This window comes from Purpureocillium takamizusanense, chromosome 6 (assembly GCF_022605165.1).
Source record: "Purpureocillium takamizusanense chromosome 6, complete sequence".
In the NCBI taxonomy this organism is placed as follows: Eukaryota; Fungi; Ascomycota; class Sordariomycetes; order Hypocreales; family Ophiocordycipitaceae; genus Purpureocillium; species Purpureocillium takamizusanense.
In genome coordinates, this window is record NC_063073.1 from 166,520 (window position 1) to 192,989 (window position 26,470).

Consider the following 26,470-nt stretch of genomic DNA (forward strand, 5'->3'; position numbering starts at 1 on the left):
AGTTGTGGTACTCGAGTAGGACGGCTGAGGCTCCACGTTGTGATGCCAGGCACAAGGCGCCTTGGTCGTGTTCAAAGCCGCTTCTCGAATACGTAGTGTCAATCCCCGCTTCTCCCTTTGCGCATCTTCTCCTCCCCACCCGTAATCCATCGCGTTCCTTAGCATTTCCTCTTTGCCGACACCATGGCTCGACTGAATATGGCTGTCATGATGGCTTTGGCCTACCTCGCAACGCAGAGCAAAGCACGAGTCGCGCCGGCTGAACAGCCGACGACGACGACGACGACCGGATGCATCACCACCATGACGGTGACGTACTCACGACTGTCGACGCCGCCGTACTGGCCGCAGTGCTCATTCGACGGGACGGAGCGCATCTACACGTCAACAGTGACGGAGACGCACTCGATCGACTGCCACGGGTGCCATCAGGTGGCGGTACGGGGCTGGCCTGAGTTGCACTGCCCGGCCATGATTATCACGGCGTCGGTGACGGAGGCGACGCCTTCGACGAAGCATAAGACGGTGTGTGCGGCGAGTTGGTAGGAGAGAACATGATGGATGCCCGCATATGCGGCGTGGAGCGACGGGCAGGGTATCATCACGCACGCGGTGGAGTAGGACCAAAAGCAGGGGGGGCTTGGAGGCAGCCCGCCCGACCGCCCGCAAAAGAATGTAGGAAACTACTACTCAGTCGCTTAATTCTACAACAAGGACATGATTCACTTCGCTTCACTTTCCTGTACACGTGTTTGTTGTTTGATGTGAATCCTGCGAGAGGCAGGCCGCCGGCGTCGGGCCCGGACCCCACAGCCGGGCGCCGGCTTGGCACACCCCGTTGTCCGTCTATTAATGAGGGTCCGCTGCCGGGCCGACGGGGTCCCGGTCCCGAGGCGGCAGCCAGCACCAGCCGGGCCGCGCTCCGCCCGTTGCTCCTGCTACGTATTTGCTGTTGACGACGACGACGACGACGACGACGACGATTCGGCACGCGTCATCATCATTCTCAACCAACAACTCAACACAGGCTCGCCAGCACGAACGAACAAACGCACGCACGCACGCAAATGCTCCCGAAGAGATGCCCGCCGACTTTGGCAACCAGAGCTACTGGCGCGAGCGCTTCACCCACGAAACGCAGTTCGAGTGGCTCCTCCCCTCGGCCGACTTCATGGCCATGCTGCAGCCGCACCTCGACCGCCTGGACCCGTCGTCGGCGCGCATCCTGCACCTGGGCTCCGGGACGAGCGACCTGGCGACGCACCTGCGCGGGCGCGGCTTCCTCGACGTGCTCAACGTCGACTACGAGCCCCTCGCGGCGGAGCGCGGCCGGGACCTCGAGCGCCGCGCCTTTGGCGACGTGCGGATGCGCTACGCCGTCGCCGACGCCACGCAGCTGGGCAGCGGCAGCGACGGCGTCGACCCGCGCGCCCGCTTCGACCTCGTCGTCGACAAGAGCACCGTCGACGCCGTGTCGTGCGCCGGCGGGGAGGCCCTCGCCCGCATGGCCCGCGGCGTGCGCCAGCGGCTCGCCGACGGCGCGGCCTGGATCTCCCTCAGCTACTCGTCGCGGCGCTTCGACGACGTCGAGCACCTGCCCTTCGACGTCGAGGTCATCGCCCGCGTCCCGACGCCCAAGCTGAGCCCGGCGGACCCGGACGTGTACCACTGCTGCTACCTGATGACGCCCAAGTGAGGGAGGGGCCGTGTGCATCTGGATACAGGCGGCGGCGTTTTTTTGCTCCGGGGGAACTTGAAATGGCTTGGGCAAGGAGTGAAGGGGCTGGCTGGGTTTGGAACTATGGCAAAAGTTGAGCTACAAGTTGGAGGCGAAGGGCTGCTTCTGCAGTGGTTGCTGTCACAGGGAGAATAGAATAATAGATTCTCCCCATCCCGGCATCGTCACAGCCGTTTCTAGAGGATTTCAACTAATTAAAATTATATTACGATTCAAGATCATCCATATAGCTTTTCCACGCCCTTCTCTTAAGCTTTCGGCAGTTGAGCATTAGATCTGGCACGAAACAATGGCAAAAATGCGACCCACCAAAGCCCACGGCAACTCCAAACACCAAGGTTTCACGAATAAAGCAACAAATCTCCCCTTACTTCGATACCATAGACGACCTCGCTAGCCCATTCAACATAAACCCCTCCTGGTGAGCCGCGCGTCTCGCCGTCTATGTCCGCTTCTCCGCGATGGAAAGGGACCCGTACAGCGGCGGCAGGGGCTCGACGTCACGGCCGAGCATCCGCGCCCAGCACTGCTCCAGCCTACGCATGTAGTGGCGGGCGTGGTCACGGTTGCGCACGCTAAACACGGCGTCGAGCTCCTCGAGCGTGCGGTTCTTGGTCTCGGGCACGAGGAAGTAGGCAAAGACGAAGCCAAAGAGGTTCCACGAGGCGTACCAGTAGAACCCGCCGGCGGCGGTGAACTTGTCCATCATCTCGGGCCAGGTGAAGCTGATGAGGAAGTTAAAGGCCCAGGTGATGGCCGTGGCCGAGGACATGCCCACGGCGCGGATGTGCAGGGGGAACGCCTCGGCGCTGTAGGTAAAGGGCACGGGGCCGAGGCCCGGCGAGTAGAGGACCATGAAGCAGTAGAGGCTGGCCACGACGGAGGCGAGGCGCGTGCCCGTGTCGGCGATGAGGAAGCTCGACCCCGTCCAGAAGAGGAACAGGGCCATGGCGGGGAAGGTCAGGAGCAGGAGCTGCCGCCGGCCGTAGCGGTCGATGGTGAAGATGGCGGGGATGGCGCCCAGGAAGTTGCAGGCGCCGCAGCCAAAGGAGACGAGCATGGCGTTTTCGCGCGAGTAGCCGGCGTCGACGAAGATTTTGGTGCTGTAGTAGGCAATGACGTTGACTGTGTGGTTTTCGCTTCGGTCAGCAAGGCATCGTCCACGCATTGCTCGTCTCGAGCGTGTTTAGGGGGTCCACGCATATATATATATATATATATATATATATATATATATATTGCCTTGGAGCATATGGGGACTAAACTCACCACCACAGAATTGTTGCATCAGCTACACAAGCACGCCGGTCAGCACTTGTCTTTCTGTCTTTTTCTTTCACATAAGAGAGACGGAAAGGAGACAGAATCTCACCATGCAGAACCAGGCGCTCTGCGCGGCTCGGCGGTTGCGGCGGACGGTGAAAAACTCCTTGAACAGCTGCCAGCCCGACTTGGCCGCGCCGCCATTGCCCTGAGAGGCGCTCATCAGCTTGTGCGCCAGGTACATGTCGCGGGCGGCCTGGACGTCGTGCTTGCGGAGCTTGCACATGGAGCGAAAGGCGTCGGGATACCTGCCCTTGTCCATGTACCAGCGGGGGCTCTCGGGCATGGCGTAGACGAGCAGGCCGACGACGAGGGGCGGGACGGCGGTGACGCCGACCATCCAGCGCCACTGGGAGTTGCGCCCCAGGACGTCGAGGTTCTGGAAGGCGATGGAGACGACGAGGCCGAGCATGATGCCAAAGGCGGTCCACATCTGCCACATCATGGTGAGGGCGCCGCGGATCGTCTTGGGGGCGCACTCGGCGGCGTAGACGGGCGTCGTGGCCGACTTTGCGCCCACGGCGAGGCCCAGGACGAAGCGCGCCGCCAGCAGGGACGTCCACGTCGTGGACACGGCCTGCCATATCGCCGTGACAAAGGCCAGGAAGCACGACAAGGCGATGGTGCCGCGCCGGCCCCAGCGGTTGTTGAGCGGCGCGTTGAGCCAGCAGCCGACGAGGGCCGCCGCCGCGTAGGGGGACCCGTTGACGAGGCCCTGCAGGAGCTTGTCTGTGATGGCAAACTCGTCAAAGTAGAACGACTATTCGTTGTTGTCGTCGACGATGATGATGTTGTGTCAGCGTCAAGGCAAAAAGCAGTCGCGGATAAAAAGGGGTTAGGGGAAGCGGCATCATCATCATCATCAACACCAACAACACCAACAAAAAGAAAATTAAATCCCCCGTACCTGCGCGCCGTTTATGACCGTCTGGTCCATGCCCTGCACAATGGCGCACCCGGCACACAGGGCGCACAGCAGGTACAGCATGCGCGGCGCCGACGACCACTTGTGGGCCTCCTCGTACCGCAGCGCCGCCTTGTCCTCGGGCGTGAGCTCGTCGACGGCCTCGAAGCCGGCCGGCCAGTTGTGCGTCTTGGCCAGCAGCGCGCCCTTGCGGAACGCCTCGCGGTGCTCCCCGCCCAGCCCGTGGGCGGCCACGAAGCCCTCGGCGTCGGCGAGCAGCGCGGCGTCGGACATGCGCTCGAGGGGGTTGAGGAGGATCGTGGGCGGTGCCGCTGCCGACGGCTGGGAGTCCTCGTGCGAGACGCACGCCTGCGCCACCGGCTTGTCGTGTCCGTCTGGTATGTTCATGTCGTCTTCTGGCCTTTTCTCTTTCTTCTTTCTTTGCCGGGGAGGTCCGTCCGGTATGTCGTTGTGAGGCACCGAAAAAAGAACGATGCAGATATACGCAGCTTCATGAAGCATCGTGAAGCATCTCTGCGGGTCGGACAAGCGGGAACGACTTTATATAAGCACGAGAGGCCACGGCCGCATGACCATTCTCCTGCGGCGCATCTTGAAGCTTCCCCTCTTGGACTTGTTGATGTACATGCAAACTATACGCACGTCGCGTGCGCGAGCCCCCTCCACCCCCCCTTTCCCAGCCCCTCGAACTTTGGGTCCTTTCGTGAGCGACGACCGACTGCCAGGACACAGCCCGGTGGATTTGGTCTAGAGAGAAAGTGTGAGAGAGAGTCGCGGCGTCTCTTACGCTTTTTGCGGCGTCACGCGTCCTGGGGCCGGATGCTTTTCGATGTCCGTGTCAAACATGACCACCTCCCCGTCCTGGCCGCATCAAGAGCGAAGTGGAATTCGTTGCAAGATGCACGCATATTTTCACGTTCGTGTGTCACGTACGAGAGGTCCTTTCATGCCCTCTGGAGTTCATCGCAAGCCACATATGAGAGAACACACACACACACTCACTAGTTACGCACCAGCTGAATCATGATACATACATTGTCTCTCTCAAGCCGTCGCCAGGCTGGCCCATATACTGCACTTGCCTTTGACGCCCCCCTTTTTACCTTTGGGCCTGCATTGACGCCCCCTTCCCCTCAGTCGTGCCGCCCCTTTTTGAGATACATGGCATCCCCAGGCAGCAGTGGGAACAGCCGCCAGGCTCATGTCCATGTCGCCGACACCCTCGTCTCGTCCGCGGCACATTGATTGATACACACAAACGACCAAAAAAGGGCGTTACGGAACCACCACCGAGCACCACCAGGATGGGGTCTGGCTTGTCATCAGAAGCAGCGGTATTTCGCCCATCCGCTACCCATGGAAGCGAGCGGAGGACCGGAGGGGAAAAGAGTGCTTGATGGATGGAGGGCGGGCGTTCGTGCCCCCGACGCCACCACCTTCAGCAAGCGCCCATGATAAGCAGTGACACACATGCATGCTAACTAAAAGCCTACTACATACAACCATGCTCTCTCATGACGTCTGCAACAAGGCACGTTCGAGTACGTAGATGTTTCTTCTCTTCTCCCTTTGAACCCTTCTTCGTCATTTTTTCTTCGTCGACCCCGCATTTCCCATTCTTCGCGCACACGCACGCACGCACGCACGCACGCTCGCGCCCAGCCCGCTGCCCGCCGCGGAAGTAGCCAATTCCCCCCCCCCCCCCCGCGTTATTATCGTCAGCGTTTGTCGTCGCCATCGTCAGCGTCGTCGTCGTTTATCGTCAGCGTTCGTCGCCGTCGTCGTCGCCGTCGTCGTCGTGGCGCCGCGCAAAGATCCCCCCGAGGCACAAGCACGCGCGCTCGAAACGACGCCCAGCGGCGGCGGCGTCGACATCGCATGTGGGACCTCATCAGGAAAGGGAAGGGAAGGGGGTGATTAAGAAAGAGGGGGCCACGTACCGCGCCGGGCCATCATCGCTTCGTTTCGAGTCTTCGACATCAAGCACGCTCGTAATGATTTCGTCATGCTGTCGGGGTTTCGAGACGGCTCTAGACTGTCCATGTCCCTGTCTCTGTCTCTGTCACTGTCCCTGGATGGATTTTTGTTTCTATTTATTTTTTTATTTTTTTTATAATGGCTATCGATCTGGCTCCCCTACCCGAACTAAATAGGTAGGCAGGCAATAAGTTAGGTACTCACTACTAAACACAGACGACCCGAGCTCGATCCAACCTCGAAATGACGGATCATCTCGAAACATGGCCCGCCATCTTGTAATGCCTCATATCCGGACGCTTGGTCCGCCCGACGGCGCTGCCTGATGTCTGTGGACGCGATGACTCTCTCTCACATCCGGCTGTTATATATGCGGCCAGGGGATCCTCCCTCTAAGAGCCATCCCCCCTCATCGTCGTCGTCGTCGTCGTCGTCGTGTCGTCAGTGTCGTCAGTGTCGTCAGTGTCGTCAGTGTCGTCGTTGTCGTCGTCGAAGTCGCCGCCGCCGCCGCCGCCGTCGTCGCCACCAACCCACGAACCATATCATCAAGAGATAGCCCCCCCGAGCAACGACGCTTCACTGCCATTGTCGAACCCAACGATATATAGATATACACATTGACAACGACAACGACAACATGGCCCCGTCCCTGTTCCATCTCCTCGCCACGGCCCTCGTGGGCTCTCTCTTCTACGTGTCGGCCAGCCTTCGCCTAGAACACGGCGCCTTCATCGACTCCCCAAACTTCGTCCACAAACACCCCGGCTACAGCGAGAACGAGACCAAATGCCCTCGCAAGATCATGGGCAGGCTCCGCGGCACCTGGGGCCCGACCAGCACCACCTACACCGCCACGGCCACGCACACCCGCCACGTCAATTGCGGGCCCTGCACCCCGGCCCGCTTTGCCCGCCTTCACTTCGGCCCTGGGCCCCAGATTCTCTACACTACCACCGTCACCGCCACCACCCCTTACACCACCACCGTATTGGCGTGCAACGCCGGGCAGTTGCCCCGTGAAACCGCGCCGCCCACCCACTGAGTATAGAGCTTCAGTATTCTGTTCTGTTCCCGCGGACCTGGTTGGTGTTGTCGGTGGTTTGGGAAGAATCAGCAAGGTCATGTTATGCCGGCTGGTGCATTTCCATCGTCGGTTCTTCCGTACTAAACGCTTGTTTATTGTACATATTTCCCTTCTATAGCTCCCGTCGGCGTATTGGTCAAGATCATGTCTTGCGTGCGCCGTTGCCACAATCTCATCCTTTGAAGTCAAGCTCGGCAGCCCCGTGAACTGGCCGGCATTGATGCAATCTTTCAGATGCTGTTCGTAGCCGTGTCGCGCCAATGTCGTCATTCTTTCCCTGATCGACGGCTTCAGCTTCCGCGTCTGCTTCCGCTTCCGCTTCATGTTCGGGCGGCGTGGCGCCCCGTGGGGTCGCGCTCTTGGCGAGCAGATTCCTCGTGGCATCGACTCTCCAAATGCGCGGCCCGTAGTCGCTCTCGTCCCGCCGATTCGCTTCCACCCAGGTGCAAATCTGCCCGCGCACCTCCTTGTTCGATGTCACCGTCACCTCGTCCGTCGCCCACCCATGCATGTACGTGGACAGCTTGGAGCTCTTGAAGCTCGCGCAACGCGCCACGTCGAGTGCCACGGGCGGCAGTCGGCCCTCGGAGACGGCGCGCTCCATCAAGGGCCAGTCCCAGTCTTGCTCGAGGACACGGACGGGCATCTGCACCGTGGCCGGGAGCCGGTGTATAGATAGTTGCTCGAACCGTGAGCGAATTGCCGCGTCCGACATGAGCCGCGTCCGACATGAGCCGCGTCTCGTCGTCAAAGGGCACGAGCAGCCGCCCGCGCTCGCGTTCGGTGCTCGTCCCGACTGTTTTGAGGACCTCGTGAAAGTGCTCGGCCGCCTCCTTGGTGCACACCAGGGTCCTACCGTCGAGTATGGGATACAGCGTCCGCGCCATGACACCTCCCTCGCTTTGGTTCTCCTCTACAATCTGCGTCCGGGTCGTCTCCTCCTGCCACGGCTGGGGCTGGAGGCGAAGGTGTGTAATGTCGGAGATGAGGTCAACCAGTACCGTATGGTCCAGGTTCAGCGTTTGCGTGAGGCCGTCCAGCTCACTGCCCAGGAGACTCTTGATGGCCTCTGTGAGCGGCGGGGAAGGTTGCTGCAGGAAGTCGCCGTCCTGGTCCTCGAAGACGACCTGGACCGCAGGGTCGATTCTCGACAGCTGGCCCAAGAACGCGTCGACGTCGTTGCTCGTCCGACGACTAATGTTGGTCAGCACGACGCGCACTCGCGGGACCCGATACTCGTGTCGGTTCATCAGGGCGGCCGCCGCCAGTCGTCTGACCTGCCTCGCCAGCGGGACGTCCTCCCACTCGGACGGGTCGATGTCGTCGCCGACCGAATGCTCGCCCCAGCCCCAACCACTGTCCGTCATCTGACGCGCCAGTCTGTCCGGCTGCAGCGTGCGAACATCAAGCCACTCGGCACCTCTGTCGACTACGTCGACTTGAATCTTGGCCAGCTCCTTGAGCGTGCGGTGCAGTCGTTGCTTCTCGCGACCACGCAGGCCAGCCATGCGGGCGATCTCCCTCTTGCGTGCATCCCTATCCGAGCCCTGGAAGGACTGGTTGACGGCCACGAGTGACTTGCACCGCTTGATGATGTCCCACTTGGTCCGACCGTGGGACGCGTCGATGGTGCAGACTTCGAGCCTCCGGCCGAGGGCCTTGAGGGTTGGGTCATCTAGAGGTGTCGCGAGGTCAGAACGCATCTGCTCGAGAGAGAGCTGCGTCTTGTTCAGGTCTCGTAGCAATGCAGGGAGCCCTGTTGTCTGCACCGACTTGACCCTGTCTCTCATGCCATCAAGGAGTAGCCCAACCTCGTCTGCGAGGGGCTGTAGCACGGCGAGCGTGTCTTTCGCCGTCTGCAACATGGCATGGCGAGTCGTGGCACAGTTGGAGGACGTCGGCTTGCCTGCAGCATTCGTGGCTGCTTGCCCGGTGCCGTCACAAATTTGCAAGGCGCCCGTTGCCCGCGTCGATGGCGATGATGTTGGTGTCAGACTCGTCATGTCGTGTCCGCGGTCATCACCTCGCTTGGAACACCCAACCGTGCTCTCTGCCCAAGCCCTGCCGTTCGTTCCTTCCCAGTGGCATAGTAGTCGTGTTTCGTGTCAGGATTGTCTCATTGTTTGGAAAGGATCTGAAAAAGTTCTTTGACCTCGCTTTTCGTCGCCTTGTTGCCTACGCGCCTGTGCAGCGGGTAGTGAGGTCAAGGTTTTGGAGGGCTTCGGCGCATGGTTGAACCGTTCCGGCGGCTCTAGCATGCCCCTCTTAACTACGAGTCTACCTACAATGCTACTTCGTACATACCAGTTTTAAGTTGCTTCGCACTTTAAGATGGCTACGGATAACTCATCCCGGTGTACGAGTATGAATCTCTTCGCTCACCAACACATCCAGAGGTGTCGGCACCCAAACACGAGCAGAGCATGCAAGCACAATACGCCCACAGCATGCCACCCATCCACCCTCGCCGCCGCTCCATCGGCCCCAGGCCAGCAGCACGCTCGACGAGTCTCGACCATCGGCGGGCTCTACGCATCTAAACTGTACGCGGTGGGCCGTTCATGCCGCCGGCAGCCACCACCACCACCCAGTCGAACGGAAGTTCGTTGTCAAAAAGCCTCTTTTTCCCACCCATGGCGTAGTAGTGTTGGCGTTCTACACCGCTTCAACCAACGCTTTGGGGACTCGGGAGGCGCACACCAGCACAGTGCCTTTCGTGCAGTCATGAGCAGCGAGCGGGTGTCCGTACATGTTTATTTTGCCTCGGCTCACCCGTGTTTCAAGTCCGATCGCGCACGCACGCACTTACACGCTCCCTCCGTCCTGACACTGTGCGTTCCTGGTGGCGGCCGAAACGGTTCGCGGGCTCGGCAGCCAGCGCCAGCCCCACGCATTAAAAGTTTCGTGCCACGAGTAATGCTTCATGGTCGTTGGTTTTAGTCTCCTTCTTTTTTTCGGGGTGCTCTTTCACCTTTTCCTGCCTGCCTGCCACATCAGGGACGTAACGCAACGGCTACACACCGGCGTCGCGGCCCAAGGGCAAAGGCAAGACGCCACCGTCAGGGGGGTCCGTCCCTCTTCGGTAGTACTGTTCTGTATCCATCCAGCACGCATAGAGTTACTAACGTTAGTCCCCGCCCTCCACTTCGAACACACAAAATCGAGGTATATGCTGGCTGCGGCTCCAGATACTCTCATTCGACATTGCATGTGATTCCCCCCACGTGAACAAGGGAGGAGCCACAGATACTGCATACCCTCCCGGAGCAAAGGAAGTTTTTTCGACCAACGCACGGCGACCCTACCCTAGAGAGCCCACTGGCCATGACTCAAACAGTCTCATTTTTTTCTTCCCAACCGGCCCCGTTTCCGCGCCGACGGAACAAAACGCACATGCCCCCTCTCGTCACTTTGACACAACGCGGTCTCTCTGCGTGCGCACAGATGGGGATGGGGGAGGGGGGGGTTCGCGGACGTCTGGCCTGACTGGGTTACCGCGACGTCCGCGCACCCCCGTGATGGCCCATTGGCAAACGTCACGGCCACGTTGTTCGGCCCCATTTTCTGCAGGCAGGCACTTAATCACGACGTAGCAAAAGGACCCAATCGCCCAACGACGGGGGAAAAGCCGGACCGGGCCCAGACGCCTACCTAAATGGCTGCGCGCCCATGGCAGCGACTCAGTAGCGAGGGACGCGGCCCATGGTGACACGGAGCGAAGACGGCAGACTCTGCAGTACCGCGGGACTGCCAGCTCTGCCCGCCCGTACGCCGACGGTGCCTCTTTGTCACTGTCTGAAGTTGAATGTAGTTGGAGGCTGGCTTTGTTGCCGTCGTGGGCGATACTCCCTGGATCCCAAACCGCACAAGGCTTGAAGTCTCTCCGTGCAACACACAACCCGCTCTACTGTAGCTCACTGGACCCCCTGAATCGATCAGACTGTGTCGCGGCAATGCGCTCAGAGGCAAACGAAAAACGTATGTATAAAAAAGCTGCATATGTAACCCTAGGTAGAGCAGCATCGACCAAGCGTGTTTGTGTGTCCCGATCATGCTTGGGTCAAGCCAGAGCCTGAGCCGCAAGAAGGGAAATGAAACCAAACCCTAGCACCATATATCTTGCGCACCCAAACACCAGGCCGGCGCCACATCGCGGCCGCCGTCCGAAGCACAATCCAATCCAAAAACTCTCCACCGTGCGTAAACAGAGCATTCATTTGCGAGGCCAGCGGACACAAGTCGCTTAGACCTTGATCTTGAAGCAAATGGGGCCCGACGTCCTGGGGATGTTGAAGCCGATACCGTCCATCTTGTTCATGCCGCCGAGGAAAGCGTTGGAGCCCGTGCCGTCCGAGTTGACGATGGACTCCGTGTGGCTAGAGCCGTCGCAGGGACCGCCCGAGACCGTCATGGCGGTAATTGGCGACTTTTCGTCAAAGGCGGTGAGGCACGAGGCATCGCCGCCAGACCACTCGTTGTTGGACTCGTTGCCGAAGTCAAACTCGAACCAGGTGCCGCCAAACATGCCATTCTTGGTCGATGTGAGCTCGCCGACGCCGCAAGCGCAGGCGCCCTGGCTGTTCTTGTCGAAGACAACCCCCTGCTTGCTGTTGGCGGGGAGGTCGAACTTGAGGGCGTTGGGGTTGGCGTTGGCGAAGAAGCCGTTAATGAGGCCCTCGGGGCCGATCTTGTTCCAGCAGGCGCACTTCTGATCCTTGCCCTGGGTCTCCACAAAGGTGTTGCGGTAGTCGTACTTGTCCATGATGTCGAGGGAGACGAGCATCATGTTGCAGCCGTACTGAGAGCCAGTGCCGCCAACGTTGCCCTTGTAGGCAATCTGCTCGACAGTGGCGCGCTTGCCGCCGCCGCAGAAGGGAGTGTACTGCTTGACGCCGGCGCCGGAGCCGCCGGAGCCGCCAGCGCTGGACTGGGCGGCCTGGGTAGAGGTGGCGGCAGGAGGAGGAGCGACAATCGTGGGCTGGACCTCGGCCTTGACGGGGGCGGGTGCGGGCTTGCCGGCCTTGACGAAGTCGAGGCGCTTGTGCAGGTGCTGATGCTGGTGAGCGGCACCGCTGGGGTGGGCAGCGACGCCGAGGGCGGTCGCGAGGAAGATGGCGGTGGTAGAGACCTTCATCGTGAAGTTGAGAGGGTTTCGTTTTTGCGAAACTTTTCGATTCGAGTGATGCTTTTCTTCTTTGTTTCTGTATCGTCAGGGTTGTCCGTATTCCCAGAATACCGAGTCCAACCGAGAGCCGAGAGACGCCGTGAAGGGTCGAGGGAGCGTGGGTGTTGATGTTTTGCTGTAGCGACGCGACGAAGGCGTTTGCGAGCTGCGAACAAGAACCTTAAGGCAGGTGACGACAAAGTCCGCAACGTTTGAAGGAGAGTGTGGTCCGACGCAGCGGTACCGTTTGGCTCGTGAGGTAAGGAATGACTTGAAGGACAAAGAAGGGCTGGGACGAAGGTCCAGAAGAGATGGATACGAGAGGGCGGGAGTAAAGGGGCACAGGGGCTGGGGGAGGGAGATGAGGGCGTAGTATTATTAACTACCAACTTGGAAGTGTGAAGGGGGGGGGGGCACCCTGCCCTGGAGCACCTCACAGGCCAGCGCGCTTGCACGTTGCCAGACCCCATTCGCATGGGCTTCCCACCACCCCGTCCCCATCATCAAAGGCCGAGCGCTGAGTCTGGTCTGGGGGGGACAGGACAGTGCCAGCAGCACTGGCAAAGGCAACCCGCTCTGGGGCGCTGGGGCCGCTAGACAGGCGGGTCTCACGCTATAATGACCGTGGGTGGCCCTGGTGCCCCACCCGCCGCCAGGGGTTGGCTCAGCGGCTGGTCCAATGGCATTGCAGGAATGCCATTAAGGTGTCGATGGCTGCCAGGTACATGCCGTCCGTCATTGGCCGATGGGCTGAAGAACTGGGGCCAAGTTGCGCGTTCGTCGGGCCAGCCCTGACGTTGGGCGCAAGACCATCCTCATGCACAGTACCAGGCCAGGATCGGTACAAAGTACTTTGGGGGGGAAGCCTTACCTTGGCACTACCAGAGGAAGTCAGTTAGTCGTTGGGCGGGCAGACACTGCTGGGGGCCACGACTCACGTGCTGAAAGGGTACTACAGCCAGGAACCGGGCCTGGGTGCCATGCCCGGGCTGAAGGTCGGTACCTACTCGCGCCAAAGGTGCCTGGAACACTAACACTCACAGCCCGCGCGCTCCAGGCCCCACGGCCCTCCACCCAGCCAGCCAGCTCCTGCAGGAACGGCCGCCATCGCTGCATCCGCTCGCCCACTGGGCTCCTCCCGGCAAGAGTCAGTCATCGGGGCCCCAGCCAGCGTGTGCGCATTTCTTTAGCACTACAGTACAGTACGCTGCACTGGATGACCTGCCCGGTAGGCTCCCCTGGGGGGAGAAAAATTCAGTTGGTGTGAGGCCTTTGTTGAGAATTTTCTTGTGCCAACCGGCTTTTGCCTGGCTGCTTGCTTGCTTGCTTGGCTGGCTTGCTTGGCCTGCTTTGCTTGTCCCGCCCCCTCAGCTGGTGTACCAACTTGAAGCGTTGCATGTGCTCCGTACCGCACCACAAGGTCAGTACTACACTGTACCACCCTTCCCTGCCTTGGAAACGTCGGTACCTTGCGTTCGTTCGGACTTTAGGGTTCGCCACGCCTCGCAGGCCCATCGTTGTCGTCGGCGTTGTCGTCGGCGTCGTCCCACACATGCCCACCGGTTTGCGGCCGAGGCTCCATGCATCCATCCCTCCCCGTCGATTCCGTCTCTCCATGGCCACGCGTCTCGAACAATCCACGGTCTTGGGCTTGGGGTGGGCATGTGGTCGCCGACCGGACCGCCGCGATCCTGCCAAGCTGCCTCCTCCTCACCCCTGCTCGCGCCAGCGAACGACGACCACGACGGGGGGCGCGCTGTCGGGAGGCCTGCCACGGTGACAGCGCATCATGGGCCGCTGCGTGACGACGTTGCAGCCAGCCAGCAGATACGCAGCTGCATGTGTTTTGGCGTTTGTCGTCGTCGTTGTGCGCCATCATACTGCCACCTGACTTAGTGTGTACAGCATGTACGCAATGCATGCAGCTCGCCCACGCTGGCACCCGGCCCGTGCCTCATCAAAACCGGCGGCGGCAGCGGCGCGGCCGGGAGATACGATGACACCCTCACCGTGTCCGCCGGTAGGTGAGTGACGATCGGCGCGCGGTGGCACTTCGTATTTTCCCTGCTTTGCCCCTTGGAGGCAGGAGAACAATGACGACGACTACGGTACTCTATCCTCGAGGGGGGCACAGCCAGCCGCCGGCCGGGGACCGCGCCCGCCTTTGGAATGAATAACACGGTGACCGCCCGGCAGCCAGCCATCCAGCCATCTTAGACCCGTGCCTGCCAAGGGGGGCTTGGGGGAAACAAACAAGGACGGGCCTGACTGACCCCGGCGATGGTGCCAGGGCGAGACAATGGTGGACTGTGGGACTTTCCGTCGGTGAACCGTTGCGTGGCCGTGGCAGATCTCTCTGCGACGTGGCGATGATCATTCTATTCTAATATTATCCGACATCCTGGCGGGAGGAGTCTTTTGCCGTTCGCCCTCTGCCGCGCTCTTTTTCTACGGAATACCCCTGTCTTGGTCGCGCGCCAAATTTGACTGCCGGTCTTTGCTCCTCATCCTCCTTGCTCATCAAGCTGCTGCTAGTACAGCTGCTGGCTGCCGGTGGTGGCCCAGCTCTGTGCACTAACTCAGTACCGAAATTAGAAGTGCGTCCTGCGCCTCGCAATGCATGCGCGCGGGCACGCGTCACCTTTTGCCCTGCCCTTCCGCCATGGAAGCCGCCGGAACTCGATAACCTGTCGATTTGCTGCCGCCGCCGCCCTTTTGACGCAGGCGATTAGGAGGAAAAAAAAGAAACTGATTGTGTGGCGTCAATCGAAACACAAACTGATCAGTTGGGCCGGCCCGGCCACCCTGTTCTCTCTCCCTCTCCCCGAGACAGACAGTGCGTCAGTAGCCGCCCGCCGCAGCTGGCCGGATCGGCTGAAACATGAACAAACGCCCCGGAATGCCATCGCTTTTTTTTTGTGCCTGATGATCAGATGATCGACTGCTGGTGGCCGGCCCCCCTGCCCAGCAACGACGACGAAGACAACGACGTCGTCTGATGAACGCTGCTATGCCGCCGCACTTTCTTTGTCCATCCTCGTACGTATCGATTTCTCACATAGGCTGGGGGGGCTTCGGCAACGCGGCGCACCGCCTCTTATTGGCCGTCACCCACACCTGAAACGTTCAACCTCCCCGGTGCGTTGTCCACGATTTGAGTACGGAACTATACTGTAGGTACGTGGCTGAAGTAAGCACGTACACGACCACCCCTGAATGATTAGCCACGGGCGACCTCTCGTAGTCAGTATATCGAACCAAGCAGTAAGGTATATATGACGGATACTTTAACTCTCCATATCTGTGAGCGAAGAGCCAGGATCATAGTATTGTATATGGGGCTCACAGTGAGTTCCGTGGTCCCCCAGTCCTCCCGTTTACCATCCCGTCTCCTTTCTGTGGCGGAGTACTCCACATAGAGGCTGAGCTGACCGCAGCAATGGCCGGCCAGCGCGGAGCGGCCCGTCAGGATAGCCCGCATACATCCTACACGTACTTCGTACTACACCGCTTCGTGCGTGTTGTCGCGAAGCTGGATATCAGACCCTTCAGCACCCCAGTTGCAAGTAATCGCCCGAGTGGCACGAGTCTACCAAGGACTGATCGCCCACGGACAAGGGGGACGAATGCCCTCGCCGTGCTTCAAAGGCAGACCTGTGACCCTTGCAGTCGCCTAGCGTGTCGATTCCACTCCCTCCCGTGTCGCCCGCAAGCTCCACGTCCGCGCCGTCGATCGGGAGCGCGGCCACCGGTCACTAACCGCAAAGCTTGGCCGACAGCCCCCTGCCGCGCCCCATCCACGAACCTGGTCATCATCTCCATTGAGCGCGGAGACGGATTAACAGCACTTGTCGTATTCATTACGCTCATCTTAATCGCTACTCCGCTCTCGTCATATACTAATTAATGCGCTTAGGAGTGGAATCGTCTACCACCTTGTTGCTGCTCCAAGACAACTGCCCCCCTTGCGAGGCATGCCGTCCCAGCCTGCTTCTCCACGGCCAATCAAGCCCTTTGTCGTCCTTCTCCTTACTTCAAAAGAAGCTCCTCATCGCATCCTCGTAACCGGGTCCGCCTTGGAGGTCATGTCCGAACTTGGTGTGGACGTCGAGCACTTGGCGAATGTGACGCATGCTGAGCGGCTCGCTCTTATTAACAGCCAAATCCTGCGCCGAGCTTACCACGTTCTTGATCTCCCGCCCGTTGAGATCGCGTCTGGCTAGGGTATTGAAGTCATCATCGGTGAACGCCTCAAGATCGAGCTTGCCCAGGGCCTTGATCCGGTCGATGAACATTTGGAAAATGGCCTTCTTGGCCTTGTAGTCCAGAGCATCGTAGCGGAGGGCTATGTGGATTCTCGACTGAAAAGCTTCGTCAAAGGTCTGCGATGGTAACAGCGTCAGCGTCATTCTTCCACGCCGCATCTATCAATGGTCCTTGATGCTTACCTGGACACGGTTCGTCGTCAGGAACAGAATCCCCTGAAAGTATTCTAGCTGGCGGAGGAATATGCTCACTAGAGCATTACGATGGATGTCCTGCATGTTACGCTTTTCCAAAAATACATCTGCCTCGTCCAATAACAATATCGCTCCCCAAGCGTGGCAGATGTCGAGAATTCGCTGCAGTTCCGCCTCCAGAAAGCGGGAGTCGGTTCCCAGCTCCCCAGCGGAGACCATGTAGAGTGGGCATTGGAGGAGCTCGCTGATGCCTTCAGCGGTCAGCGTCTTCCCCGTGCCGGGCGGGCCATGGAGTACAGCTACAAGCATGAGTGTCAGCATCATACCTTCGCCGAGAGAGAAAGATAGTCGCGTGTATGTTTGTGCGTGGCGCCGACAGATACTTACTGACAAGTCCCTTTCCCTTTCCTTGAATCACATCATCGACCGTCTGAGCCGCGTGGTATTTCCGGGACTGCACGAGGGCCTTGATAAGATCCTTGGTAGATGTCTCCAGGACAAGCGAATCCCACGCCTTGTCATTCCACTTGATTTCGTCGATTCCAGAAACGGAAAACTCAAGCCACTGCTTCTCAGCGAACGAAAACCCAAGTATGACCGGTGAGGCAATGAGGAGGTTTTCCTCCGAGAATGTATTCATGTCCACGGAGACACCTTTGGGCGACGTGTTGGCCTTTGAATCGTCGGCTCCTGGCGGGTTGACTGATGTTGTGTCGACGTCCTTGTCCCCTGCTTTTGGTGGCACAGGTTCCAAATCTCGTTCCTCCGAGTCCTCACCACCTGGTTTGGGAAGCCTGGCCACGAAAATGGCCCCCTTCTCGCTTTTGATGACCTTAGACACATACTGGATGTTTGGACCTGAATCGTCCTCATCTGCAGTTCCGCACGCGCAGTCCGCCTCACCTGAATCGTCATCGCATGACAGGTCGTCATCGGAGAGAATATCGTGATCCTTTGGTCGCACCGTTGAAACAACATAGTTGGGATTTATGCGTCGAAATATCGCTGGATCCACCATAATTCGGCTTTGCTGGATGCTAAACCGCATGACGGAGTTCTTCTTACGCTTCTGATATGCAATTCCGGAGTAGGACTTGAAATGCACCCCGTCATGGGCGACGAATTTCCGGCCTCTGGCTATCAGCTGCTGCCGAATCATGGCTTCATCCTTGTGGTACTTGAGCGGATAGCACGGCAAGCTCGTGATCTTGCAAGCGCCATGAAACGCTGGGATATCTTGGGTGACAGAACCGTAGCCAAATTTCTTACCGTCAAAGTCGAGGTATTTGCCCTCAATAAGGTAGAAGTCACCCCTCATAAGGGAAGTCTGCCGGTAGGCCATAGAAACCTTGAAAGCCCTGGGATCTTCCGTGTTGCCATACGCCGTGCCGTAGACGATAGTGTTGGGTTTCCACAACGCCCAAAGCAGGTCGAATGTGATGACACCGCTCTCGAGCATGGGGTAGAGGCTTTCTTTCACTTTGGCATAGTCCTTGTCGAGATATTTGATGAGCATTTTGAGGTGCTCCATCTTGTTCTCCAACCGTGCACGATTCTTCTGGCGCTCCTTCTTATCATCACCAGCAGCCTCAGCCTTTTTGAGATGTTTCAAATGGGTGCGGAAATCCTCCAGATATAGGAAAAGCATGTTGGGATCCAACTTTGGCGTCTCGTCGACCAGACTTGCGCCGCGGACATTGCCGATCACGTCCTGCAAGCATTCGCGCAGCAGTTTGCTTTTGACGTCAACGAACGTCTGGCGATACTTGCCCTCAGTATCGAAGGTCCGCCGGACGTGAAAAATGAAATCTTCATATCGAGACTTTGTGCTCGTCTCGGCGGTGTCTTGAAGTTTGAAGGTATAGCGAGAGGAGTCCCATACCCAGTCGACGCGCTTGTATTCTGCCTTTGTCCCTTTCTTGGTCTCTTTCGCACGTTTTGTATCCCCTTCGTCACATGAAGTTGCTGCTCGGCGAGGGCTCTTGCCATGTCTGTGTGACCGACCCGATCGCCCAGGATGTGGAGGCGAAGACGCAGGAAGAGTGGTGGGTAGAGATGGCAAAGGCGGAAGCACCGGTACGCTTCCCTTGCTACCGCTTGGCTGGGGCACTCGCGTCCCTAACGGCGGTATACCGCAGGCTACGCCGGTGCTGGCCACTCCCATATTAGGGACAGCTGCCCCATAGGCCATGGACGTCTGAAGCTGGAACAGTCGAAGCTCCAGTCGCTCTAGCTGATCGTAGATTTGGGTGCCTCCCGCTGTATTCCCCTCGACTCGGCGTCGACCCTTGTGGCGGGGGGGCCTCTGACGGCGGTCAGAATCCCCGCTTGTGGACGAGTCTGTGTCTGAGTCGGAAGCTTGATATGACTTGTCGCGGTGGCGATTGCACTTCCTGGTCCTTCTCCCTGCCCTTGTCTTCTTCGAAGTGTGGGACGATTTATTCCGCGTCACCGACTCATTGGGCTCGTCGGAATCAGACTCGCTCGTCGAACTGTCGGAGTCGGAAGTAGGGGACAGTTCGTCCTCCGAATCAGAGTCATTCTTTCCGCGATGAGTGGCCGATGGTATTCTCCTGGTTTTTTTGCCATTCAATGTTTTCGATCGTGCCCTTTTTGCTGCATTGTACGCGGCGTCCTGGATACCGCTGCCATTCATCTTGTGTCTGGCTCGACTCAGCACCGTAGAATCGGGCTCGTTGCCCGGCTGCGCATTGTCTGCCTTGAGGCTTTCCTTCTTGTCGGTTGGCACTTGCAGACATGTCTCTTCCGCCGGATCGCGTGATGGAGAGATCGTGATATCGTGAGAGGACATGATGAGAAATGAGTGGTTCAGTCGGAGTTACGTCACCATGGCGCAGCTGCTGAAGAGCTCTTGAGGCTGTGTACCGTTCCGAACGATGTTTAAATGCTATCGAGTGCTGGAAATGAGTCGAGAATGTGGAGATGGGCACATTAGCAGTGTTACAATATGTGTGGCCTGCGGATGCGGTGAGGATTGGCAACCTGTAAGCCCAGTGTGTGAAGGCGTAATGACCCAAGTGTACTGTAAGAGGCACGATGATCTTTCGAGCCTACTCGTCAGCAATAGGATGCAAGACTACAGTACGTAATTCATTACTGACCTCGGAGGGATGTGCAATTTGACAAGAGAGAGACGGAGAGAAGCAGGAGCAAGAGGGAGGAAGGCTGGTATAAATAGAAGTTTGGACTGTCTATGGGAAGGCCGTGAGCGAACAGGCCCAAACGGCGGCAAACGGGCCGTGGAAGCCGGCTGCCTGGGTGCGCAGTTGGCTGCCGACAGCGGGAATCGATGACCAGAGTCAGTCGCCTGGGAAGGCCTAGGCGACTTATCAACCAACACGCCCCCTACCGTGTGATGCAGGCTTGGAGGGAGAAACGCGGTAGGCAGGCACTCGTGAACGAGCAAACGCGCAGCAAGTCCGGTCAACTCGGCCGGTTCTGAGCTCCGGCCAGGCAGCACACGCTCCTACTCTCTCCGATGCCGTCGGTAGTCTGAATTGTTACCCCCCTGTCTTTCCCGCCGCCGGATTGCTCTAGATGGGAGGCAGGAAGTATGCGGACTCTGCTGCTCCGCTTGCCGTGGCGGATGAGATAACGAGCCACCAGAGCAATTGGGATGGGACGAGCGGCAAAGCCACTTGGGCACCAATTTGTCAGGCAACGACGCGCGGAGCGGGCGGGCAGACTGAGAGGCAATCTGGGGCGCAAAGCGGTTTGCTGGGGCATCCGACTTGCTTTAAAAGCAACCCACGGGCTGATGGTTGTTGCTGCAAGGGTCAAGGGAAACATCATTGAGGGCCGTCGAAAGCAGGCCGAGCTACTGTTCCCGGTGAGACGTCAAGTGACGCTACCCCTCCAATGCGTCGTGGAGCAAAGCCAAAGGGTGAGGGCGAATGGCCCAATGAAACGGCCTTGCGTGGCTCTTGCAGCGTCGTGCAAGCCTGGAGCCTTCGAACATGAGACCAGGCAGGCCAAGCCTTGATGTCGCGGCGATGAGCGACAACGGCCTCGCACCGGCCGCGCTTAGTCTTGGTAGGCAGCCACGCACGGCCGGTCAGCGGGTCGCGTCTCGTCGGCTCAGCCTTGGTTGAGTTGGCCTCGCGTCGTCAGGCGAGGATGCATCTTGCGTCTGCTTGACTGGCTGTTGACGGGGCGCGGGGGCCTCGCCGGAGCTCAGCAGGGGGTGGCCGCCTGGTCAGACCGCGGCGGTTCCTGTGCAACTGCTGCCAACAGATTGGCGCAAGGCGGAAACGAGGCGTGCGCAAACTACCAGAGCAAGTCAGCCAGCGCGACGTGACGGAGGCAATTGGCCCGGGCGTCCAAAGGTGGTATTCTCCAGATCGCGACCGCCGGTTCGCAAGTCCTTGGTCCACTTCGGACACGGCTTGTCGTACTGTATATGACTCACTGCATCACAGTATGGAGTGGTAAGTTAGAAGGCACGTAGCACGGGGCCTTGCCGACCTACCAAAGTGGCAGGCACTGGGCCGTCACGAGCGTCATGCTGTTGTTGAGCAATGTAGAAGAAGGGGCCTGTCGGCTTCCACATGGAATGTTGTCAGACTCAGGGTTGTCTGCTGGAGGTTGCGGGTACGACAGATGAGGCGGGCGATTGCGTGAAGCGTTGGCAGCGAGTACCTGGGCAGCCAGGGAGGGAAGTGCTCATGGGTTGCACCTGCCTGCCCACCCATGCTGAGGCCTGGATGTTTCCTCCGAAGCAAGGTACAAAGGACTTCGTACCTCGGTGATATAATGGTGTACAGGTAGAGGTCAAGGTACAGCCCACTGTACTAAGCTTACGGACGTTGTCACTGGTAAGGATGATAAGAGTGCCAGAAGCACGGAGGAGACAGCCTTACGAGACAATACTTGACCGCGACTGGCGTCGACAGCTCAGTCTGATCTGCGTGGTGTCCAAATAGATACCGAGGCCGCTATACTTCCATAGGTCAATCGCTGAGAGCGCGAGACCAGCCACGAGATGCAAGGAGAGAAAAAGAACGAAAAAACAGCCGTGTGCGAAGTAAGCAAGAGCGTCAGATTGTCTACTCTATCCATGGCATCAGTGTCTTGACCGTGTTCGTCGCCCATGTCACAACTTCACATTTGCAAACACACACACCCTCACACACTCTCTCGGCGCCAGTGGCACCGGATACCGACGCCCGGCAGCCCAACCATTTCTTCCGATACCGCAGCCACGAAAAGGGAGGTCAATAAGTCTCGACGCCATGTGACGACGTGCATGAGCCGTTGGCGCGGTAGGGGTGCTTCACTCGCTACTAACTCAGGTCAAGCACTCGTCTCATCAATCTCGAGTCGCGTGCACACCGCCTGAGTTCGTTGTGGTGATGGGGAACAGGCTCTGACGTGAATCGTCCGCGGATTTGCTCTCCTTGAGACGACCACAGGGCTGCAATGCCAAGTTACCAAAGGGCGAGCGACCGCACTCAAGAGCAGCCTCAGATGGATGGAGTGAGGTGCCAGATTCGTGAGCGTTGGCGGCCCGCTGGAGCAACCCCGCATTAGCAAGTCAGGAGGCGGCGAGCTTCATCAGCGCCACCTCTTGGGGTACAGTAACCCCACTGTTTGTCGCATTCCAGGTTGGCAATGCAAGCTGAGTTTCCAGCGGTGGCTTGCGTCTCCACCCAATCAAGTGCCTGCGCGCAACGTCATTTGAAGCTTTGAAGCTTCCCTGTTTAGGTAGCCGGTACGTTACAAAGTAGCTGCTCATGGACTTGAGCTTCGTCTCGCCTCGTCGTCACCCACAACGCTTCTGGCCCCTCATTTCCTTACCCGGTCTCGAAACGGCGCAACACGCAAAGGCGAGCATACGAGGTTACCCTTGCGCCTATACTGCGACGAAGACCGCAGTCTGTCTCTGGAATCGCAGTTGCGGCTTGCCAGGGCCCTACCGTCCATCCGAGCCAGCTTACAAGGTCGACGGCGACGCCGCCTCCGCCGACAAAGACAACGCCGTGGCTGCCGATGCCCGCCGTGCGCCGTTGACTAGCTCCCTGACCTAACCTCGGGCACCTGCACGATGCCCAACATATCTCGCTGGAAGGCCATTGACCGCGCCCTGGGTTTCGAGAGACAACCCGGAGTCGGCGGCAGCGGCCATCATCGCGACTGGCTTCACCAAGAGGAGCAAGCTTGTCGGTCCTCACTGGCCCCGTCGCCATTGCGCAACCAAAGCTGACCTGCTCACAGTGCTCCCGCAGCTTCGAAATGAGCACCTGCAGACAAATGTGCCGCCTGCCGAGGTCACCAAGGTGTGCCTCCGGCTGCGACATTTGCTGCAGGAATGCATCCCTTGCGAAATGGACGAGGCGCGCATCACGACGCCGCACAGTCGCATCGTCACGACCAAGGTCGTCAAGGCCGCCAAAGAGGCTGGTGGTGAGGAATACAAAGGCTGCGTGGTATGTGGAATGCACTCTGAGCCGATACGCTTGTGCCTGCTAACGCGCGTCTCAGGTCTACTGCTTGCTCGTCAATGAGCGTTGGTTCAGACATGAGGCTCTCGTCGAGCTTTGGGATGCCGGCCTTCATAAATTACGAGCTGTGGCTTGTGGCGTTATTGCAAAGGCCATGTATGGCCCTTTGCATCTTGATATCGAACAGTCCTGAGGCTGACTTGCTGCAGCATCGAGAACGAAGAGGACACAAACTACCTGTTGCATGCTGTTCTCCTCCGACGGTACTCCTTCCTTTCCAAGGGCACTCCGACCATGCCTGTCAATGTCATTGAAAAAGCCGTCGATTTGCATTCTGTCAAGGTCATTGGCTCCTCGGGCTACCAGAAGTGCATAGGCTACCTCTGGCGAGGCTGGCTTGTCCAGGATGAAAACGATCCCTCCGTCTTCGTCGATTATGCTGACAAGGACAACACCAATTTTCTCGTCCATATGGACCCGGACCGCATGAGGGCGCCGAGGTACCAGAACGCCGCTCAGCTGCTCTTCTCCGTCATCTACCTCATACTGTACACTTCTGCAATCAATTCGGTCAACCCACGCGGCGAACTGGACGCAGCGGAGGTGTTGATGTATATTTTCACCCTTGGCTACGTTTGCGATGAATTGGTCAAGCTCTACAAAGCAGGATACCATATACTAGGCTTTTGGAATGCGCTGAATGGCCTCTTATACTCCTTTCTGACGGCATCGCTGGTCATACGCATCATTGGGCTAGCTGCACCAGCCGATTCGGATGAACGCGAACATTATAGCAAGCTGAGCTATAATATGTTGTCCTTTGTCGCCCCCATGTTCTGGTCGCGCCTCCTGCTATACTTGGACAGCTTCAGGTTCTTTGGCGCCATGCTCGTTGTCCTCAAGGTGATGATGAAGGAGTCGGTCATTTTCTTTGCTCTGCTCGTTATCATCATCATTGGTTTTCTGCAGGCGTTTATTGGTCTTGATCTGGCCGACGACAACGTCGCCGAAGATGCCTTATTTATAGTTGAGTCCATGTTGAAGGCAATCTTGCAGAGCCCAGAGTTCGAAGGGTTTGAGGGGTTCGGCCCCCCTTGGGGTATCATCCTCTACTATTGCTTCACATTTGTTGTCATGGTACGTACCGAACAAGCCAGCCGCGAGGAAAGTTGTCTCACTTGTGTACCAGATTATTCTGCTCAACATTCTCATCGCTCTCTACAACTCGGCTTACGAAGACATCTACGAAAACGCCGACGACGAATACCTTGCCCTATTCTCTCAGAAGACGATGCAATTCGTGCGAGCTCCCGACGAGAATGTGTACATTGCCCCGCTCAACCTCTTCGAGATTGTAATATCTGGTCTTTTCGAGTGGTGGATGCAGAAGAAGACATACGAGTTCATCAACGACTGCGTCATGGGCGTCTTGTATTCGCCACTGCTGTTTGTCGCAGCCTGGTTTGAAACGCGTACGGCGCATCGCATCCGACACAATCGTGCCCGAGGCGAAGAGGACGACGACGTGGTAGAGGAGTGGGAGCATGATGCGCACGAGCTCGACTTTGAGGCAGAGGGATGGACCAAGAAATGTGACGCTGTTAAGCCGAACTTGGAAGAAGATCCTGCCGTGCTGGAGGTCAGGAAGTTGCGCGCCGAGGTGGAGGAGCTGAAGAGTCTGCTGGTTGATATGGGACGCAATGTTGGGGCCAACAACGACGCGGCAAGGTCAAAGTCTGAGCCATCCAGCAACCTTCACGAGTCTCAGCGCAGTGACGACACCAAGGTCCCCGAACCTGAACACAGTGACGAAAGAGCTTCTGGCTCTGGCTCTTGAGAAGGAAACAAGGAGTAATTTAGCCCCGCCTGCTCACCGCATAGTCACTTGCGGTCGCGCGCCAGAGCTTCTATTTTGTCTAACGATCTTGGCACTAGTAAAAGGACGTCTAAATCGCCCGGCTGAGAAGATGGCGTCCCTCTTACGACCCCTAGTTCAATCTTGGTGCATGCCGTGAGAGAAGGAGGCTCACGGCGACCCTTGCCTCATCACTCAGGCCGCAGGAAAGTAGATGCTATGCAATTGCAAGAGACTTGGTTAGCGCACATGTATAGTGTTCGGGGGAAAATAGCAAGGCTCCTGTCTGGGTTCTCACTTACGGAAGCACCTGGTTGTATGCAGTGACGTCCTTTGACTCGAACGTAACGAAGACTACCCGCTCGATCTGGTTGCCGCCCTGGTCCATGAACTTGCGAACCGTCTCGCAAGCCACTTCAGCGGCCTCCCTGCTCGGGTAGCCATAGACTCCAGTGCTGATACCGGAGAACGCGATCGTCTTGACGCCACTCCTGTACGCCAGCCTCAATGATTCCTCGTAGCAACTCCGGAGCAAACGCTCGCTCTCCTTGGGATTGTGGGGGTCGTAGACGGGGCCGACAGTGTGAATGACGTGCTTGGCAGGGAGCATGTAACCTTTGGTGATCTTTGCCTGGCCAGTTGGGCAACCTCCGAGTCTCCTGCACTCGGTAACGAGACTTTCACCGGCGGCGCGGTGAATGGCGCCGTCGACGCCGCCGCCACCGAGAAGGGACGTTTTGGCCGCGTTGACGATCGCGTCAAGCTGGAGCTTGGTGATGTCGGCGCGGATGAGGCTGACGCGGGCATTCACGGGGGCCGAGGGGTCAGCTAGAGGGTTACAGACGCCGCGCAGAGAGGATGATAGATAGAGGTCATTGAGAGTGGGTATGTCGGCGAGCGTTTTGACAGCTGCGGAGGAGGCCATGGTGGTGACGGAGAATGGTCTGGTGAGTGAAAGATTACAACTCTGGTGTGTGTGAGATCGAAAATGAAAGTGTCTGGAAGATGCCTGGAATGGGGATTGATGGGGGGCAAGAGTAGGGAAGGAGCTTGCGACGGTCCGGGTCCTTATACTTGGTAGATGACCGGCGTGTACCTGAAAAGGGCGGAAAGCAGAGGGGACAAGGCAAGCTCCAGGCGAGAACGCAGACCCGAACAGAACTTTGTTCACCTGCTGCTTCAACCAGTTCAATGGATCGAGCGACCGGTGCATCAAGGAAAGGCTCTTTAAGCGCTTCAAAGCAAGGGACGGACTGCGCACCGCCGATGGAAGTTCCGGGACGACGCCACTGATGGTGCTTCGTCACGAGCCTAGAGACAATGGAGCTCCTCTCAAGATCAGCACGAGTCCCCGTTTTGTTTAGATATAGAGGCAGAGATCACACAGCTAGAGGAGAAATGATGGTTCTCGACCGAGGAACAATCTGGGGCTGTAGATGATGTTGGATGGACAGGGAGGGGCTCAACTACCTTATTACCATGG

The 26,470-nt window shown here is 58.3% G+C and overlaps 9 protein-coding genes across 10 annotated transcripts; 4 read left to right on the plus strand and 5 right to left on the minus strand.

The window, feature by feature from the left end:
* Positions 1 to 183: 183 nt before the first annotated feature.
* JDV02_006523 (uncharacterized protein) lies at positions 184 to 546 on the plus strand (the record flags this gene model as incomplete). Its single annotated transcript, XM_047987926.1, has 1 exon — positions 184 to 546. The coding sequence occupies one exon, from the start codon at positions 184 to 186 to the stop codon at positions 544 to 546; it is 363 nt and encodes a 120-aa protein (XP_047843916.1).
* A 535-nt stretch (positions 547 to 1,081) lies between these two features.
* JDV02_006524 (uncharacterized protein) lies at positions 1,082 to 1,696 on the plus strand (the record flags this gene model as incomplete). The annotated part of the gene is made up of 1 exon (XM_047987927.1): positions 1,082 to 1,696. The coding sequence occupies one exon, from the start codon at positions 1,082 to 1,084 to the stop codon at positions 1,694 to 1,696; it is 615 nt and encodes a 204-aa protein (XP_047843917.1).
* Positions 1,697 to 2,059: 363 nt separating this feature from the next.
* Positions 2,060 to 4,373, minus strand: JDV02_006525 (uncharacterized protein; the record flags this gene model as incomplete). The annotated part of the gene is made up of 4 exons (XM_047987928.1): positions 2,060 to 2,863; positions 3,008 to 3,029; positions 3,111 to 3,821; positions 3,969 to 4,373. 4 exons carry the CDS (start codon positions 4,371 to 4,373, stop codon positions 2,181 to 2,183), a joined length of 1,821 nt encoding a protein of 606 aa, XP_047843918.1. The 3' UTR covers positions 2,060 to 2,180.
* A 2,020-nt stretch (positions 4,374 to 6,393) lies between these two features.
* JDV02_006526 (uncharacterized protein) lies at positions 6,394 to 9,221 on the minus strand. The gene has a single exon (XM_047987929.1). It carries the CDS (start codon positions 9,048 to 9,050, stop codon positions 7,368 to 7,370), a length of 1,683 nt encoding a protein of 560 aa, XP_047843919.1. The 5' UTR covers positions 9,051 to 9,221; the 3' UTR covers positions 6,394 to 7,367.
* Positions 6,419 to 7,176, plus strand: JDV02_010861 (uncharacterized protein). The gene has a single exon (XM_047992602.1). It carries the CDS (start codon positions 6,601 to 6,603, stop codon positions 7,003 to 7,005), a length of 405 nt encoding a protein of 134 aa, XP_047843920.1. The 5' UTR covers positions 6,419 to 6,600; the 3' UTR covers positions 7,006 to 7,176.
* Positions 9,222 to 10,796: 1,575 nt separating the features above from the next.
* Positions 10,797 to 12,548, minus strand: JDV02_006527 (uncharacterized protein). Its single transcript, XM_047987930.1, has one exon. The coding sequence runs from the start codon at positions 12,179 to 12,181 to the stop codon at positions 11,291 to 11,293; it is 891 nt and encodes a 296-aa protein (XP_047843921.1). The 5' UTR covers positions 12,182 to 12,548; the 3' UTR covers positions 10,797 to 11,290.
* Positions 12,549 to 16,051: 3,503 nt separating this feature from the next.
* JDV02_006528 (uncharacterized protein) lies at positions 16,052 to 21,559 on the minus strand. Its single transcript, XM_047987931.1, has 4 exons — positions 21,161 to 21,559; positions 19,794 to 21,099; positions 16,660 to 19,733; positions 16,052 to 16,593 (listed from the first exon to the last, which is right to left on the minus strand). The coding sequence occupies exon 3, from the start codon at positions 19,481 to 19,483 to the stop codon at positions 16,925 to 16,927; it is 2,559 nt and encodes an 852-aa protein (XP_047843922.1). The 5' UTR covers positions 19,484 to 19,733; positions 19,794 to 21,099; positions 21,161 to 21,559; the 3' UTR covers positions 16,052 to 16,593; positions 16,660 to 16,924.
* A 789-nt stretch (positions 21,560 to 22,348) lies between these two features.
* On the plus strand, positions 22,349 to 25,289 carry YVC1 (Calcium channel yvc1). Of its 2 annotated transcripts, XM_047987933.1 has the most exons (6): positions 22,349 to 22,850; positions 22,906 to 23,117; positions 23,173 to 23,288; positions 23,342 to 24,269; positions 24,322 to 24,983; positions 25,068 to 25,289. In XM_047987933.1, exons 1-5 carry the CDS (start codon positions 22,736 to 22,738, stop codon positions 24,967 to 24,969), a joined length of 2,019 nt encoding a protein of 672 aa, XP_047843924.1. In that variant the 5' UTR covers positions 22,349 to 22,735; the 3' UTR covers positions 24,970 to 24,983; positions 25,068 to 25,289. The 2 variants fall into 2 exon arrangements, with proteins under 2 accessions (XP_047843924.1, XP_047843923.1); XM_047987932.1 differs by having other exon boundaries at positions 23,173 to 24,269; positions 24,322 to 25,289.
* JDV02_006530 (uncharacterized protein) lies at positions 24,978 to 26,467 on the minus strand. Its single transcript, XM_047987934.1, has 3 exons — positions 26,373 to 26,467; positions 25,290 to 26,313; positions 24,978 to 25,204 (listed from the first exon to the last, which is right to left on the minus strand). The coding sequence occupies exons 2-3, from the start codon at positions 26,198 to 26,200 to the stop codon at positions 25,183 to 25,185; spliced, it is 933 nt and encodes a 310-aa protein (XP_047843925.1). The 5' UTR covers positions 26,201 to 26,313; positions 26,373 to 26,467; the 3' UTR covers positions 24,978 to 25,182.
* Between the last annotated feature and the right edge of the window lie 3 nt (positions 26,468 to 26,470).

Bases quoted from the DNA above. Each gene is read 5' to 3' on its own strand.
- JDV02_010861 (XM_047992602.1), top strand. From the start codon at position 6,601: ATGGCCCCGTCCCTGTTCCATCTCCTCGCCACGGCCCTCGTGGGCTCT.
- JDV02_006526 (XM_047987929.1), bottom strand. From the start codon at position 9,050: ATGACGAGTCTGACACCAACATCATCGCCATCGACGCGGGCAACGGGC.
- JDV02_006527 (XM_047987930.1), bottom strand. From the start codon at position 12,181: ATGAAGGTCTCTACCACCGCCATCTTCCTCGCGACCGCCCTCGGCGTC.
- JDV02_006528 (XM_047987931.1), bottom strand. From the start codon at position 19,483: ATGTCCTCTCACGATATCACGATCTCTCCATCACGCGATCCGGCGGAA.
- YVC1 (XM_047987933.1), top strand. From the start codon at position 22,736: ATGCCCAACATATCTCGCTGGAAGGCCATTGACCGCGCCCTGGGTTTC. The intron at 23,118-23,172 runs GTATGTGGAATG...CGCGCGTCTCAG, and splicing joins AGGAATACAAAGGCTGCGTG to GTCTACTGCTTGCTCGTCAA. The intron at 23,289-23,341 runs GTATGGCCCTTT...GACTTGCTGCAG, and splicing joins GGCGTTATTGCAAAGGCCAT to CATCGAGAACGAAGAGGACA.
- JDV02_006530 (XM_047987934.1), bottom strand. From the start codon at position 26,200: ATGCACCGGTCGCTCGATCCATTGAACTGGTTGAAGCAGCAGGTGAAC. The intron at 25,205-25,289 runs GTAAGTGAGAAC...GCAATTGCATAG, and splicing joins GCATACAACCAGGTGCTTCC to CATCTACTTTCCTGCGGCCT.